We start from the raw sequence: 17,450 nt of genomic DNA on the forward strand, positions 1-17,450 counted from the left end.
CGGGTCGGCACTGACTTGGTGGCGGCGAGTTTGGTTTGGGGGTTGGTTCAATGAGGCAGCAAATCACAGATCCGAACAAAGGGTGTTGTGGGAGGGACCTGTGTGGTGATGAAGAAGGACACCTGCCAACCCACGCTCTGCTTCTGGGGATTTAAATACGCAAATGAGTTACCCATGAGTTCCAAGCAAACACACTGTCAATGGAAAAGGATGATTTGAGGGCAGGGGGCTCTTTAGGACTGTGCTATCTAGCAGGATCTCTATCCTCTCACCCCGTCTTCCTCATCAGACAAACCAGGTGGCGGCACACTGAGGTGGAGGGGTGGAGAGACCAGCCCCTGGGCCCCCGTTCTCTTCACCACATGGTTGTCGAGGAAAACAGGACCTCGCAGACGTTTGAGCTCCTTCTTTTAAAATGGTATATGTAAATATATTTATATGAGAGTGTGGGGAAACAGATCTACATGCATATATTCATAGGTTTAGTATTAAGGCAGCCGATGGACATTGGGCCTCCACTCAAGCACTTACTCAATGCAAGAACACGTTGTTCTATTAAATTGGCATTCCAGGATGCACACCTTCCCGACACGATTGTGAAGAAAAATGTAAACATAAGCAAAGGTGGTGAACAAAGCTGATGGTGGCTGGCTACCAAAAGATATAACGTCTGGGGTCTTAAAGGCTTGAAGACAAACAAGCAGCCATTGAGCTGAGATGCATCAAAACCCACATGGAAGAAGTACACCAGCCTGTCTGACCATGAGGTGTAGAAGGGTCCAGTTATCAGACATCAAAGAACTAAAAATCAGATCAGTGGGTGCCCACCTTCCTGATATGATCACTGAAGACAAATGTGTACATAAGCAAATGTGGTGAAGAGAGCTAATGGTGCCTGGCTATCAAAATATATGGCATCTGGGGTCTTAAGGGCTTGAAGATAAACCGGCGGCCAACTAGCTCAGAAGCAACAAATCCCACATGGAAGAAGCACAACAGCATGCGTGACCATGAGTTTTTGAAGGGATCAGGTATCAAGCATCAAAGAACAAAAAATATCATTGTAAAGGTGGGTGAGTGCAGAGTGGAGACTCAAAGTCCTTCGATAGGCAACTGGACACCCCCTCGCTGAAGGGTTGAGAGGAGGAGACGAGCCAATCAGGGTGCAGGGTAGCAACGATGAAACATATAACTTTCCTCTAGTTCTTAAATGCTTCCTCCCTGCTCCCCCCACTATCATGATCCCAATTCTACCTTACAAATCTGGCTAGACCAGAGGATGCACATTGGTACAGATAGCAACTGGAAACACAGGGAATCCAGGACAGATGACCCCTTCAGGACCAGTGGTGAGAGCGGCGAGGCATGGAGGGTGGAGGGAATGTGGGGTAGAAAGGAGGAACCAACTACAAGAATGTACGTATAGCCTCCTCCCTGGGGGATGGACAGCAGAGAAAGGGCGGGGGAGTCGTCAGACAGTGTAACATATGACAAAATAATAATAATTTGTGAATTATGAAGGGTTCATGAGGGAGGGGGGGAAGGGAGGGGGGAAAATGAGCAGCCGATATTGAGGGCTCAGGTGGAAGGCAAGTGTTTTGAGAATGATGATGGCAACAAATGTACATATGTGCTTGACCCAATGGATGTAGGTATGGATTGTGATGAGAATTGTACGAGCCCCCAATAAAATAATTTTTTAAAAAGATGGTGCCCATGCTGACATGCTCGGCTTCTCACCCAGAGGTTGGGAGTTCAAGTCTACCCAGAAGTTGCATTGGAAGACAGTCCTGGTTGATCTGCTTCTCAAGAACCGTTCATTGAAAACTCTTAGGAGCACAGTTCCACTTGGACAAATGGAGTGGGAGTCGACTCACCAGCCAACAGGTTTTGGTAAAATGAGATCGTTAGGAGTGGTGAAGGGGGCCTGCGGCATGCATGGCTAAGCACTCCACTGTGAATGGAAAGCTTGGTGGTTTGAGTCTACCCAACAGGTGCACCAGGAAAACACCCAGCGGCCTCTTTCTGTGTGGGTCAGAGCGCCAAAACAGCCGGGGGCTGCTCTCATTGAACTCACGAACTCACGGGTCACACGGGCTCCTCGGCTCAAAAGAGGTCGTTAGAATAAGGTTGTAGAGTTGCAAGACTGTCTACAGTCACCTCAAACTCTGGGGAAGGAAAGTCCCGGGCAGATATGTGAGCCACCTTCCTGTTTGAAATGGGTCATATTTCATGATTTTATTTTGATAAAATCATGAAATCTGATAAGAAGCCTGGAGCCTCCCTCTGCAAGAAGCCGTGAGCAATGGAGCTCAAATATAGGCAGTGTTACGCTTTTCAGCAAAGGACAAACAAACATGCTGTCCAGGTTAGGCAGATGATTTTATTTGGCAATATACGTCATTCACTGAACATATTATAAATAGGTGCGACATACAATGCCCTTCGCCTATCTTTAAATCCGTACTAAAAAATGAATTCAGGAGCTGACTCGTTAACCAGCAGCCTTGACTCTCTTGCCCCTGTGCATGCTGGGACACTCAAGCATGCCGCCAGGCCATGCCCAGAAAGCTCGGCACCAGCCCTGAATTCCTGAGAGCCACAGTGCCTGCCTGGGAAGCCACACCTTTATAGTATCTCAAATATTTGGTGGGAGGGAGGGGAGGGCGGGAATTTTATAACAGGTTTTAAGAGTGTTTTCAGAAAGGTAAAGGTCAAACCCCCAAAACTGGCATGTCATTGAAAACTGACTGCACAGTGGATGGAGGTAGAACGCCTTCATCCAGAGCACCAAGTTCCAACAGACAGAATACTCCCCAAGATGGGAGATCTTTAGAAGTCTGTGACAGAGGAGGGTCCATTCACACTTCCCATTGGGATTTTATCCCAGCATACTTTCAGATGTCTCTAGACCCCACTGCCATCGAGTTGATTCCAACTCAGAAAGATCCCTGATAGGGCAGAGCAGAACTGCTCCCTAGGGCTTCTGAGACTGTACATCTTTACAGGAGCAGACAGCCTCGTTTGCTTCCTTTGGAGCGGCTGGTGGGTTTGAACCACAGACCACATGGTTGGCCGCCCAATGCTTAGCTCACAATGCCACCAGGGCTCCTTAGAACATGTGTGTAAGTGAGATTTATCATTCATTTCCTTAAATGCTCTCTTCCTTCTTATGTGACTAGGGGTCGACACTCTGAACTCTGGGATCAAATTCTCCCTAGGTTTTGGCACAAAACAGGGACCCAAGTGCTTGTCTAAGTCAAGCCATCCCTCCTCTTATCCAGCTTCTGCCCCTCCGTGGATGCCCCCGGACTACTGCTGTGTGGATGGGTGACTTGAGGTGGATTCTGACCACAGCCACCCCCACGTGTTTCAGAGTAGAACTGTCCCAGAGGGTCTTTTTGCTTGGAATCGTTACTGCAGTAGACTACCAGGTCCCTCCCACTCCTTACCCCGAACCCCCCATAGAGCTGCTGCAGGGGTTCAAACTGCCCAAATATTGATTTACAGTCAAGAGTTTGACCTTTGTGCCCAGGAGGGTGCTATAGTAGGTCAAATTTACTGTGGATTTTAAGTAAATACAGGTGACTGTGGAAATAAGATTCAACCGCCGTATCAATTGGCCAGAGGGAAGAGGTAGCATCTGTCTCATGTGTGTGGCTCTTTTTAAGCAGCTAATGCCCAACATGAAAAAAGCATGGCTTTAAAAAAATACCGAATGAAGGAAGGAGAGTTTCATCCTGGGTTGACATAGTCTTGGGCAGTTTGAAATGTATCGAGAAAAATGAACACTGGCCGGTGATTGACAAAGCAATAGGCCTTCTGAAAGGTGGGAGGTGATGAAAATGGCCGACAGAACCCTAAGGAACAGAGAGGGAATTACGGTGCTGTAGATCACACGGGGAGATGAACCTGACCTTTCTCCACCCAAAATTCCTATCACTGTCCCATCTCTGGCTGCTTACTTCCCCTGTGACTACAGGTTAAAAAGGAAAATACATCCTGAAAATGTTCAGCTCCTTTTCCCTGGAGAGCTGCCAGTAAAGAGACAGCCTCTCAATTCCATTCTTTCGAATGGAAGAAACAAAAACAAACAGATAAACCCCACAGGTGACAGACAGTGTGATTTGATACTTGTGGTAGTTACATAATCTATTTTCAATTTGAGATTTACAAATGAAGGGGTGGTGGAGATTGGCCTGTCAATCAGGTCACAGCTTGATGACCTCATTTGGAGGTGCTAAGGAGATAAATAGCTCACAGGAGGCGGACACGCTCACTACCAGAGAGACGTTCTTGTTGACAAGCCACACGGAGAAAGAAAGGCTGATGGCAGTCAGAGCCTCGGAGCTGAAGGAACCATGTGGAGACCCTAGCCAACGCTGAGGTGCTTCCACCGCCACTGGATCCACAAGACCTTCCACCTACTGGCCTGTGATCTTCCTGCATTTGGTGTCATTGCATGTGTTGCGTGAGTCTGAAGAGGAATCTATAGACTGTTACCGGATATGGGTTAATATTGGACTTAATGGCTTGGACTGAACTGGGCTGGGATGTTTTCTCAATATTCAATTGCTCTTCTATATAAACCTCTTTCTTATACACATATGAGTGTCTATGAATTTGTTTCTCTAGTCTATCCGGACTAACACACGTCTCAAATGGAATCTCTCCTAGGGATTTCCTGACAGGACACGTATAAAAGCCTTTCAGAAAAGTCACCTCCTTTACTCTCTGGAGAAGCAGCAGACTCTAGACTCAGACCCCACAGATGTAAATCCAGCAGTGGATTCATCTTCATTCCCCTGTAGACGGTTGACATCAGGGGTCAGGAACATCACCGCCAATTATCACATGCCTCACCCAAGAGAAGCACCAGCCATCACATGAAGCTCACAGCCATCAAGTTGATTCTGACTCACCGTGCCGCTCCAGATCACAGGAAAACACCGGGGGTGGCTTAATTCCATGTTTGTCCAGTCTGGCCCTCGACGGATGTAAGAATGATCCGATTGGGCCGTGGCAGACAAAGACTCCCCAACCCCCTGGGTCATGTGCACAGATGGTCACCAAGAGTTGGGAAACTCAATGGGACGCCACAGGCATCTGAAGTGTTAAGAGGTCAGCTCCCATCACTAGATCATCAGAGAATTCAGTACACAGAAAGGAGATGGAGTTGCTAAGAAACAAACAGATTGCTAAGAAACAAGTATGTTCCAGTTGCTTTCCTCATCTGAGTTTGGGCCAGGCCACCATCGACACGACCAACCAGGCCCTGGGGGGTGGGAGGGAGTGGGGACAGTGGAGTTCACTAACAAGTGTTGTCAAGTCCAGGGGCAGCGATAAAGAGGAAGGCCATCAAGGAGATGGAATGACACCGCAGCTGCCACAATGGCTCAAGCATAGGGACCGTTGTGGGATGGCCGGTGCTGGTGCTGGACAGGGCGGTGTTTCTTTCGGTTGAGCATCAGGCTGCTGTGGGCTGGACCCGAGCTCATGGCACCTAGCAACCCCCAAGCCCACCACCGGGTGGCGGGACTGCCCACCCGAGTTCTGCCAGCATTGCACACCCTACTTGAAGGTGTGACTTCCTTGTGGCCCTCCGGCAGATCTTTCTGCACAAGCCGAACAATCCAAGGTTGGACTGCCCCCCCCAACCCCCCCCAAGAACATGCTTCTCTTTACCTTTCTTTGATTGACATGGTTTTGCTGGGCGAGTCCAGAGGGCCCTCTGTCATCGGCGCTCTGATCTCTCCGGCAGCAAACATGGCACAGGGACTTTTGTAGAGCTGCTCCGGTCCATGTTCTGCAGACTCCTGCTGCTTCCAGGAGGCTGGGCTTGCCGCTGGAACGACAGCCTTCCCGGCCTCTGTGCCAGTCTGCTCGCCCAGTTCCGCTGTGGACCCAGAGGAGCAGCATCAGCAGGGACTCCTCCAGCGAGCATTCCTGCCGCTGTTAACCCCTAGTGGTCAAGCCCTGGGAGCTCAGTCTCAGAGCTCACCCATCCCTTTGGGCTTATGCAAATCTACAGCGCTGTGAGGAGGCCAGGCGTCTCTGTGGGTGACCGCCCGCCCTCCGCAGAGCACATCAGGACAATGGGCCTTTCTCCCGTGCAAGGCACAGGAAGTTGGTTTCAACTGTCAACTGCGGAATGCCCCCCCAGAGGCGACTTGCACATTTCAAGCGCGCCACCCTCACCCTCACATGTGAAAACCCTTCCTGTAACTTCAGACAGTCTCGCTGATGGCCACGAACGAGAGAGGGGATTCAAGTCCCGTGCACACTTGTCAGAATGCAAAAACAAACAAACAAACAAACAAAAAACCCCAAACAAAACAAAACAAAACAAAAACCAGGAGTGTAGCAAGAAAGAGGCCGGAAACCACGCCTGTGGGACCGAGCCGTTAAGTCCTTAGCCCCTTTGCTAAGCCCCAAGCCCGGGGCCTTCTGTGTCCAGGAGCTAATTAAAGGGCCACATAGAAGGGGCTGCTCCCAACTGTGCTGTGAGGGCACACCATCCACCAGCCCATGGACCAAAACCCCTTTTTGGAGGTCAAAGGAACTCCGGGTATTGTTTTCCCTGCAGGGAAACAGGTGAAGCCACCGGCAAGGTCAAGGGAAGGGTGAAGAGTGCTGTGGGAGCAGGCGCCCTTGCTCCATAGAGCCTTGGCACCAGTCAGGCTCATCCACAGCCTCTACCGCGTCTTAGCGCATGAGCAACCAGCCAAACAGACACAGGACACCTGACCCTGGCTTCGAAAACGTTGAGGGCAGTCCCGATGGGCCTTACCTCTCAGAGAAAACCTGCTTCTCATCACACTCTCCACCAGCTCCATTCTCTCCTCGAAGGGCAGCCCGTCCTTCATGCCCGGGGTCCCCAGTGCCGGGCTTTGGGGCGTGGACAGGTCCTTCAGCTCAACCCCGGGAGGGTTCACCGGCTCCAGGCTGCCTTTTCTGGGGGCTGCACACTTAGCCTCTCCCTCTCTGGCCCGGTGAAGCGCAGCGTAGGGGCTTTCTGCTTCCTCTAAGGGCTCATACATTTTAGCCCAACTGTTCCTATCGGCCGAGACCTGCTTGCTTCCAGCCTCCGAGTCTCTTGACAACGTTCCTTTGCTCCCACCATCCATCCTTTGCTCCCCTGGGGGTTTCAGAATGCTTCTGACTGGGGCCTCTGTGCTGTCCTTCGAGGGAGGGAGCTGGACGTCGGTGGCCCTTGCACTGTCGTCCACAGGTGGCCTGGCCCGCAGATCCCCAGCATACATTGGGGTGACGGAAGGTGCCACGGTGGATACAGACGTGTTGACGGTGGGTGCAAAAGGAATGAGCTTGCCGCTCTGGACCTGGAGAGGAGGGACACAACACCAACACACACACACACACACACACACACACACACACACACACACACTTCAGAAGGACAATGATTTCAAAAACCTTGTAGCAACAGGGTTGCTTTATATTGGTAGACTGACAGGCTGCATGCTGCGCCGGGCAGAATCCTACTGCTTAGCTTCCTGGTAATCCCTTACCGTGTACAGTTATATAAAGTATCTATCTCATTGAAAGCCATCTCCTAAGCCCGGAGCAAGTTGCGGATACAAACTCTTGCAAATGGACTTACTCTCGATGATGTCTACAAGCGGCTTATGCAAAGGAGGACAGACACACCTAGCAAGATCGCCTTGCACAGGCATTCAGTTATTACCAACTCACCCACAGGAACAGCCGTCAGCGGTAAGCTGCCTTAAACCCCTGCCACTGACCTGACGGTGGCTCTGGGCGCCTGTGTTCGCAGAGCCGACCGGCACAGGCCTGATACCAGCGTACCCACCTGTTCCACCTCTCCGAGCGTCACCGGCTGCGTCTGGAAACGCGCATTCATCCTCCTCTGCCTCACGTCTAGTCTGTTTCTGGTGGAAATAGCTTTGGACACAGGCTGGGCGAGTTGGTTAAATAAGGCCAGCTTCTCTGCGAGGCTGAGCGTGGAGGAATCAGGTTCGCCTGGTTCAGCAGCATCTCTGCCCTCGTTTGGCTGGTCCCTAGCTAATGCCTTCTGGTGAGCGGATGCCTGTAACCTGAAAGTAAGACAGAGTCACCAGTACGTAGAGAGACGAAGAAGGCTCCACCGCCAACCGTGTCCACGAATGCATTGTTGACGTGTCAAGGGTCCACCCTGGCAAAGGGGCTTCGGGTCCCTTCCTAAATTAGGCCCAGGCACTTATCACTGCCTATCAAACGAGACTGGGCAGTAGCATCCTCAATGGTAGAAAGAGCAGACTTTTCACTCTGAATCATTTCTAAGAAGTGGGTTTCCCATCTAAGGAACTGAAATGATGCTTGGGTACAGCTGTCTTACTTAGAGCAAGAAGCTGTATGGCTAAGTCAGGCTAACAGGCATCCTGAGGCAGTCCCTAAGGCGCTGAGACATGAGTGAGGAGTTTCAAAAAGTGGTCTCTTTAAATAGCTAGGAAACAGCACAGTCATTTTTTGTCAACACTTATCTGCCTTACAGGGTTTTTTTTTTTTGGCTTTCCCATGCTAGACAGGAGTGACCTAATTAAAAAAAAAAGTATTTCACTGCTTTACCTGGCTCTCAAAGGCACTCAGGCTTCTGAAACGGACTTAAATGTAAACTTTCCCGTATCTTGAAAACAGAAGCCGGCCCCCTCACCCCTCACCCCACCCCCCTCCCACTGGAGGAGGAAGTTTATTTGTATGGGTTCTTGGTCTCTTGAGAGCTTTTCCAGACCATCTATTATTTTGGTAGTATATTTTTCCTGGCCAAAGCCAATTCTCAAATCAGGTGTGCCGGAGAATCTGAAGTGGGTTATGCCCTGTACCCCCTGAATGACCAATTCACACGTTGCTCAAGACAAAAGAGCAGTTATCTGGGCTGCAGGTGCACACAGAGGCAGTTAAGAAAAGTAACCCGAGCTTCAAAGTCTATCCTGAGGTGCTGCACACTCCGAGGGCAGCCGTAGCCTACTTCCCAGAGACGCGGAGCCCTGCACTAGCCGTATTTCCTGGTGGCCCTTGGCTTCTCTTACCCTTCGGGGATTAGTCCCAAAGAGTTAGATAAAGGTGGGGGTAAGGGGTAAGTTGTCATCTGCATGCTTTAAGGACACAATGTCCAAACACCACACATTTACAACATCTGCATTCAGACACTAAAGTATTTTCCCCATCCTGAAACATAACAGCGCTGTCGCCCTAGGGAGGGTGGTTTTCAGTGTCTCTCTTGGTCTGCGTGTGTTCCCCACACCTCAGCATCCGTGTTAGCTCCCCAACTGCTCAGTTAATCTGCATTAGGCGCTAGTACTGCAGGTGAAGCATGAGGTGGCTTAGGGATGACCGCTGTGATGAACAGACACAAGACAAGGCGGGTCAGGGCGAGCACACACGGTGGATGGAGAGACAAGAGGTGGTCTCATGCAGGTTTTACATTCTGACTAAAGCAGATGCGGCACGTGCGGGAACCTCTCACGGCAGGGGCTCATGAGCCGGACAACAGCAGGCATTGGAGACGACAAGATGCGCGGTTGTCTGGCACCTCTGCACCTGGTGCCACATGCGGCTACTTCTGTCCAGTACCTGGTGGGCTGCACAGTGCTCTTAGCTAGAGTGGAACTAGGAAGTCCTGCCATGACAGGGTGTGTGGCCACAGAGCAGGAAGCAGGGATGGGTTCGCTTTGAAAGCCATTGCCAAATAAGGAACATTCATAGGGAGAGAGAGAGAGAGAGAGAGAGAGAGAGAGAGAGAAGACGAAGAAGCATTAAGGAAAGCATTTTAAATCTGGAAAAGCGAAATCAAATACTTCAACACATTTATTTGCTAAGTACTTTGAGGAGGAGGGGGAAAAATCACAACAGAGGTTGAAAAGCAATTCTAAATGTAAGAAACCAAGAGAACAGAATAGGGTTTTCAGCTGGGAAAAGGTTTGCAGCTTTACAAGCGGGTTTCAAAAAGTTCATGGAAAAAAAAATCAAGAGCGAGGCTGATGGACTTTTCTCATGAACTTTTTGAAGCCTTGTATATTTAAGTACATGTGTCTTGGTTTGGAAAATTAATACAAGAGCAAACACAAACTAATATTAACCATCAAGTAAAAATAAGTAGCTCGTATCCAGGTTTTTAGAATACTGTTCTCCACTTCTTATTTTTAACAACCAGCGTCGTTTTGTGATAAACACACATCGCAGTGGGTCCCTTGAGCCTTGCGGGGTGATCGTTTGTGCCTGGTTACGGTTTGGGGCCTTCTGCTAGTTGGTGCTGCTTTGTAACCAAATCCCAAACCAAATTCACTGCCACTGAGTCAATTCCCATTCAGAGCAACCCTACAGGACAGGGCAGAACTGATTCTGTGGGTTTCTGAGACTGTCTCTTTATGGAAGTAGAAAGCCTCTTCTTTCTCTCAAGGAGCAGCTGGCGGTTTTGAACTGCTGACCTTGCCGTTAGCAGCCCAAGGCAGAACCTGCTATGCCACCAGAGCTCCATAGCAGCCACCCATACAAATGATGTTTTGTAAAAAGCCAGTCTGGCTTCCTAAGAGTTCCAAATAAGCACAAGAACTTATTTCTTCACAAACACACCAGGAAGCTGAGAAACAGCTGGCGGCCGGAGTGAAGCTGGTTGGCTTCACAGCAGGCTCACAGACACACACTTGGACAGAGGCCTCTCAGGTCTTCAGTGTCTGGAGTGAATGAACTTTACTTTCTTCAGGAAAAATGAGTGTGTGTGTGTGTGTGTGTGTGAATTTAGCTCCAAGCTCACTGCTATTACGTCAAGGCTGACTCATAGCGACCCTGCAGGACAGGGTAGAACTGCCCCTGTGCGTACCTGAGACTGTAACTCTTTACAGGAGTAGAAAGCCTCATCTTTCTCCCAAGGAGCGGTTGGTAGTTTCAAACTACTGACCTTGCTGCTAGCAGCCCAACACGTAACCACTACGCAAGGAGGGCTCCTCCGAATGCACCGGCCAAGCAAATAAAAGTAAAACAGAATTCGCTTTTCAGGTTTCTCTAGGCGCTACAACGGGTGTGTGGTTGTTAGCTGCTGTTGAGTTGATCCCACTCTCGGGGTCCCCATGGGTTCCAGAATAGAGCGACTCCCTGTTGTCTCCTGGGCTGCCCTCCTGGTGAGAAGCCGAACCCGCCATCTCTCATGGAATCACAGGGCAGGGTTCACTCACCAACCTTCAGTTGAGCAGCAGGTAGCACAAGCCTGGAGCTGCCTGGGTGCCCCAGGGGATCCGAGGGCAACAAATCCAGTGACAATGCTGAGAAAGGTGGTGGCCTGGACACTCCCTGAGGACTGAGGTCCCGGGCACTTCTGGGGGAGCCATCTCACTGGCCACCTTGCGCATTTTGTTTTTAAATTTAAAAGTCCTGGGTGACATGGGCCCAGGCCAAGCCACTCCCGGGCAGACTCACGTGGCGGCGATGACCACCTCCTCGGTGGTGACGGGCTGTGTGTGGGACCTGTCCTGCAGCCGCCGGAGCCTCTGTTCCACCGCCAAGTTTCTTGAGCGCCGCTTAGGAATGATTTTCTCGTCGAACGACTTTTCCATTTCCTAAGAGTTGGAGACACCGGGAGCCCTATTAACCCCAGGGAAGGTAATGGGGTAGCCCCGTGTCTCGACTCTGTTCTCCTACAGGAGGGGACAGACTGAGAGGCATGCATCCCCATGAGAAATGTTTGCTGGATGTGTCCAAGCCGGAGAGGGAGGGAGAAAAGGGCACCATCACATGGATCAGACTGACTGCAGAGCCCCCTGAAGTGGCCAGAGGCATGGGAAGCAGGGTGGTGAAGCAGGGTCACCCTGTTATACCCCAACTCCTATTTTGGGGGACAGCTCACCCTGAAAAGAAGCCTCTTGGCGGCCACACTCAACTTGGCTCGTTCATCAACCGTTTCTTCACCTGCAAGACACCGCAAAAGAAAGGCCGGGCCGAGTTAGAAAATGTAAGGGAAGCCCCTGAGAAGTCGCTCAAGGCTGGCAGGAAACCCTGGGCAAACTAGGGAGGGGGCTCTCAAGAGGGCCATTGGCACTATCCCTACCTTGGGCAGGGCCCACTGTACCTGTTTAGTGAAGAGGTGCTGATTTCCACTCAACCCAAGCCAAACCCAACCCAGCCCTGCCATGGCACAAAGAGTCTCCTGCAATGCTCGACTCACTAAGAGCAGGGAAGAGGTTCTACAGGAAAAACCAGCAAACAAAAGTCCTCCTCATCCGGTCACATGCCCATCGGTGCCCAGTCGAGGCATTGTCACTTCTACGGATGCAAACTGCCACATCTTTCTCCCACAGAATGGCTACTGGGTTTGAACCACTGACCTTGCAGTGAGAAGCTGAGCAGTTAACCACTCTGCCCCCCTCCATCCGCCCCCCCACCCCGGCTTCTTCATACACCATACTCTACACTTCCTCTATGGCTAAATGCCAGCAGGGCTGCGACCCTACTGCGCCAGGGTCTAAATTTAACAGTGCTCAGCCACGGTTCTCCAACTCTGGAACATGCTTCTCTGAAGACCTCCACTAGATTTTCTTGTATTCCCAGAAAGGCAGGCCTGCAGAAAGGTGAGGGATGTCTCTGTTCCATCAGCGTTATTTTCTCAAAAGGCCCAAATCCTAATCCTACTCTGGGTGGGGAGGACAAGGAGGAAGAAGAAGAACAATGAAAATATACTTGCCCTCAGCAGTTGGCATTTCTGAATTTGGAGTAGATCTGGGGAAGACATTAGCACACAACAGTAATAATGCATTAGCTGGTGTGAGTAGAAGGTCCCCATCCGACATCATCATTTGTAAAGTCAACATTCAGATGCAACAGACACGCTCTTAGACACGGTCATCCTGGGGGTGGGTTCCAGTGAGGGCCGATGCAGTGGAGCTCGTGTGTGTGTGCAGGAGCTCAGCCAAACACATAACTCGTGGAGGAAAACTAAAGCTATGGGTGATTTATATATTGAACAGGACAGGTGACAGCTTTTCAGACAGCCCTGGTCATTCCTATGTAATAAATGAGAGACAAACTCACTGCCATCAAGTTGATTCTGACTCACAGTGACCCGACAGGACAGGGTAGAACCGACCCATGGGTTTTCTGAGACTGTAACTCTTTATGGGAGTAGACAGCCTTGTCTTTCTTCTAAGGAGCGACTGGTGGTTTTGAACTGCTGGCCTTGTGGTTTGCAGCCCAATGTGTAGGGCTCCTTTGCTATGCAACAGAATGTCATAATTTAATATCAAAACTCAGATAAAACAAATAAGCAGATATTTATTTTAAGTATGGAGACAAAATGCTTTGGTCGACATCACTATAAAATCTGGTGAATATATAATTTGGATCCTCATGTGACAGGGCATTAGAGTATTAAAAATATAAAAGCCCTGGTCAAATATTAAATGAAGACAACTCAGATTTCTTCCATCTTAAACCATTACAATACAATAATGAATGCCTTTCCACATCACCTAAATATGATTCAGAACTGCATAATGTGAGACCACTGTAAAGGGCAAGCCTTCTTTAAAAGTACCCTTAAATCAGCCCGATAAATATCCCTTATTGAAGAGCCAAAGAATTGAAGAATCACCAACATCCTATGTCAACAGCATCGGCTCTACCGCTTCAGTAAAACCCCCTCCGTCATCTCTCTTATGTTCCTAGACCTGCGGAACTAACTACACATACACGTGCCTACCTATCCGACTCCTTTCGTTCTGCGGAGGTTACGGGTTGAGTTCTAAATCTCTCCGAAGTCTTTCTACTTTCACCAGGAGAGAAATAGCGTCTTGGTTTCCGGGACCCTCTCTCCCATTCGAGATTGGTGGGGGAGCCAACTCCTTTGGCTGACCTCTCAGCCCGTGGATGGCTTTTCGAATCATGGGGTGGAGAGTACATGGGAGAGAAACAGGAGGACAGAGAGACGTGGGGAGGGGGGGTGGTAGAGAGAGAGACAGACAGACAGACAGGGAGAGAATAAGGCACATATTTATGCATCACGATGAGTGAAAACAGAGTGCTGCTAGATCCTTCTGCATGCCTCTACCATGCACAAAAGGAGGGAACGCATCCCAGGGACCCAGCACTCGACAACCCTGTTAGTAGGCAGAAGCACGATGCTAGTTCTGGAGCCATGTCCTTGTGCCGTCTGCCCTGCACACACTTGTGAGCTAAGCTAACAGCATCTGACCCAGGATGTGACACACGCTGGGTAGTGGCTCTGTCAACGGCGTGCAAGTGACACAAGGGGAGTGCGTGGCCAACATCACCTACAGGTCGGGTTTCTTGCTGGCCTTGGCCGACTCCAGAAACGCACTTCGGAGCTGGGCGACAGAGACCTTGGTGTCTACCATGCCCACCTCTGCACAGGGCCCTTCGGCTTCCGAACTCTCTGGCCTGGATTCCCGCTTGAAAACGGGGTCCTTGGACTTTGAGGCTGGGAGCTGAGGGGGGCCGGTGTAATCAGAGAAGGAGCGGGTGAGGACCTTGCGCTTCCTGCTGGAAACTTCCTTCTTAGGCTCTGCCACGCCGGTGTCTCCGGATGCAGGCTCAGGCTGAAGACAGGACACCATCTCCGCCCTGCCCATTCTCTGGGGGGGCTGCTCCTGGCCTCTCGGTGGCTGTGGTAGGTGCTCTGGCTGCTCCTTCTGATGCCCCAAGGTGAGTGTGCTAATAATAGTTGGCTCACCAAAGCCCTCCTCTCCTTGGCTTCTCAGGAGTCCCGGATCCTCCAAAGGCAAAAGTGGTTTCCTGCTCTTCCCGGGAGCGTCTACGAAGTACTCCTCCTCTTCTGCTTTTGGCTCATAAATGTGGAGAACCGGGGTATCCCTTCTCTCACTTTCGGGGACCTTTGGAGGGGATGGTTTTATTACACACGGTGGGGCTGGTTCCACCCAGCTGCACTCCAAGATCCTCTCAGGGTTTACAGTGGTCACCAGCTTGGCGGTGTGGATGGGATCCGCTGGTTGCATGGAGCCACGGATCAGTTGGCGGGCCGCGCCAACAGCCTTGCTCGGAACCCTATCGAAAGCGGAGTTTTCGGAGGGGAAGGGCAGGTAGCGCCGGGGCATCTTCTGATGGCTCCTCTGAGTCTGAGGCTCTGAGGCCAGTTCCGGGCTGCTGCGGGCACTCTCTTCCTTCACCAACTTCTCTCTAACCTTTACTCTTTAGGAAAGAAAAAGGGGGGGCCGTTGGGAAGCGCGGGTCACTGCTCAAGGGAAAGAAAGCATGCGTGGTCACAGATAAACATGGGAGAACAACTTTTAAGTATATATATATATATTTGGAGGGGGGGTAGCGTTTAATGTTAGGAAAGCACTGCTTGAACCAGATGAGCGATTTTGAACTGAGTTTTCTAATCTGCCTACGCGTGCCAGTGTGACAGAGAAGCTACCCTCTTCTCACCCACTGAACACCCAGGAGGAAGCCAGGCGAACCTCCTGACTGGGCACCATCAGGGTGCACCTGGGCAGGCAGAGGCTGGGGCCGGGGAATGCTCCCCTTCCAGGCCTGTACAAGGAGCTCAATCTGCTATAACCCCAACTGCACCACGTCATTGTCTCCTGGAAGTGTCAGAGCATTCGGGAGCACTTCACGATCAATCAGCATCTCTCTTTGGCTGACCGACGACCCGTCAGCCTTTGCAGGCTGTTCACAAGGCCTTGTCCCCCTCACAAGGCACAGCTGGCCAGTTTGTCTAGCATCACCCCTGACCACAAGAAAAGGGCATTGTGAAAAGAACAAACGCACTGAAGGTGCCCCCTCCCCCAGCCCTTGCCAAGAGCTGTTCTTGGGGTCTTCCTGAAAAAAACGGAATGTAAGAAGAAATTGTTCGGGTTGTCTTTAAAGCTATTTAAGTACAGGAGAGGAGAGAGAAAACCTCTTCAAAAGCGACAGGCCATTCTCCATTACCACAGAGACAAAGTAGCCGAGAGGCTGGGCTGTGGGGTCCTCAAGAGAACGCCTCAATCCTGGCTCTCAGGAGGCTGGCTCTGTGGCCTCGGGCAACTCAGTGGCCCTCCTTGGACCTGCAGTTTTCAGTTATCTTTGCAGTGGAAATGACGGTTGCATGTGTAGAGAGAAGCTGCAAAGCACTTGGCCTAGTGCTTGAGGAAGAGGGGTGAAACGTGTGCTCATGTGAGCTCATGCTCAGCTTTACTTTTGGAAACGCAGGAGTCTGCGAATGGCTAATGGATGGAGACCACCTTTCAAAAAGTCCAGAATGCTTCCGGAGTGAGGAAGGTGATTCCTGGGAGAACGTGAAACCATTAAGATTAGTCACCAAATACTAACCGCCGCTGACATACGAAGGGGGAACGCTTTAAAAGGTCTGTGGAAAATGGAATGATCCTTTAATTCCATGTTTCCACGACCTTTCGGAAGCCCCTTTGCACACGTTATGGAAGAGAAGCTTCTCTTTCCTGACATGCACACCCTGATACATTTGATGACGATGTCTGCTTAATTCTTAACTACCTGTTTTTCAACATAAGGTGCAGAATATCTGGGTTTCTGTAGTTAAAGAAAAAACCCAAGCTTGCACATAAAAAGCAGTTATTATGAACAATCACGTGGTGCGGGGTGGGGCGCAGGGTAGCATTCTGTGCGGTTATTTTTCCTAGCGACTAGCCAGGGTTGAGGTTCTCATCCTCCTAACCTTTGCAAATCAGAAGAAGCCTGAAACGTGGTTCCGGTTCTCCTGTGGAATGTGTGCTTCTAACCAAGACAATCGGAATTCTGTCCTCAGTGGGGAACAAAGTGACTGTGAAGAAACTCACTACATGGGTGCTTTGTCCTGCCCACGACTCACTCAGGGCTTACTCTGGCTGTCTCTCCCTGCCCCCAACCTTAAAGATGGAATGATAGGGGGGTTTGTCCGCTTTCAAAGCCACATACCTTAAGTTTAACTGTTGAAAGCGCACTGCTGGCTTGGAGACGAGGAGAAGCAAGGATGAGGAGAGAGAAGTCGGCAGTGCGGGAGGAGGGACAAACAGAGGAGACGGAAGCCCAGGCTGGTTAGTGGGACGGGGGAAACCAGGCAGTGTGGGTGTGTGTTTCATCCCTGCCCAACTGGCGAGGTGTAGACGAGTGGGTGAGGAAAGGGAACGGGAGGCGGCGTAGGGCAAAGGTTACCCGAAGGAGGAGGAGCCGCAGAGATTAAGACAATCGAAGGGGAAAGCAAACAACTAGGAAGTAGCTGCCTCCTTTGGAACACAAGCTTCTCCAACGCCCCGCTGTGGGAGACGGCGAGGGGAGTGGCGAGGGAGTGTTAGCTCAGGTGTGGGAAGGGCCAGGCAAATCAAGGGCTAGGTCAAGCGTCTGCGACCAGCAGCCAGAGGTTCAACCTCAGATATACCTGGAAGGCCAGTTGATAAGCGAAGGTGTGTCCCCTTCGGAATCTTTCTGGAGAAACCACTCATGTTTGGGTTTCCCGACACTACCGT

The 17,450-nt window shown here is 50.7% G+C and overlaps 1 protein-coding gene across 9 annotated transcripts in view; it reads right to left on the reverse strand.

The window, feature by feature from the left end:
* SVIL (supervillin) overlaps nt 1-17,450 on the reverse strand; it is a 221,238-nt gene that overhangs the window by 60,765 nt on the left and 143,023 nt on the right. For 2 of the 9 annotated variants that reach the window (XM_045290061.1, XM_045290062.1), the window contains exons 7-16: nt 17,363-17,443; nt 14,281-15,171; nt 13,706-13,876; nt 12,692-12,726; nt 11,858-11,919; nt 11,431-11,570; nt 9,592-9,687; nt 7,832-8,075; nt 6,791-7,340; nt 5,686-5,896 (exon numbers count right to left, since the gene is read on the reverse strand). In XM_045290061.1, coding sequence (XP_045145996.1) covers nt 5,686-5,896; nt 6,791-7,340; nt 7,832-8,075; nt 9,592-9,687; nt 11,431-11,570; nt 11,858-11,919; nt 12,692-12,726; nt 13,706-13,876; nt 14,281-15,171; nt 17,363-17,443 — 2,481 coding nt within the window. The remainder of the gene's footprint in view (nt 1-5,685; nt 5,897-6,790; nt 7,341-7,831; nt 8,076-9,591; nt 9,688-11,430; nt 11,571-11,857; nt 11,920-12,691; nt 12,727-13,705; nt 13,877-14,280; nt 15,172-17,362; nt 17,444-17,450) is intronic. The other 7 variants (XM_045290064.1, XM_045290063.1, XM_045290068.1 and 4 more) reach the window with 5 other exon arrangements.

This window comes from Echinops telfairi, unplaced genomic scaffold, assembly GCF_000313985.2.
Source record: "Echinops telfairi isolate 266 unplaced genomic scaffold, ASM31398v2 ScPeMD7_31;HRSCAF=116, whole genome shotgun sequence".
In the NCBI taxonomy this organism is placed as follows: domain Eukaryota; kingdom Metazoa; phylum Chordata; class Mammalia; order Afrosoricida; family Tenrecidae; genus Echinops; species Echinops telfairi.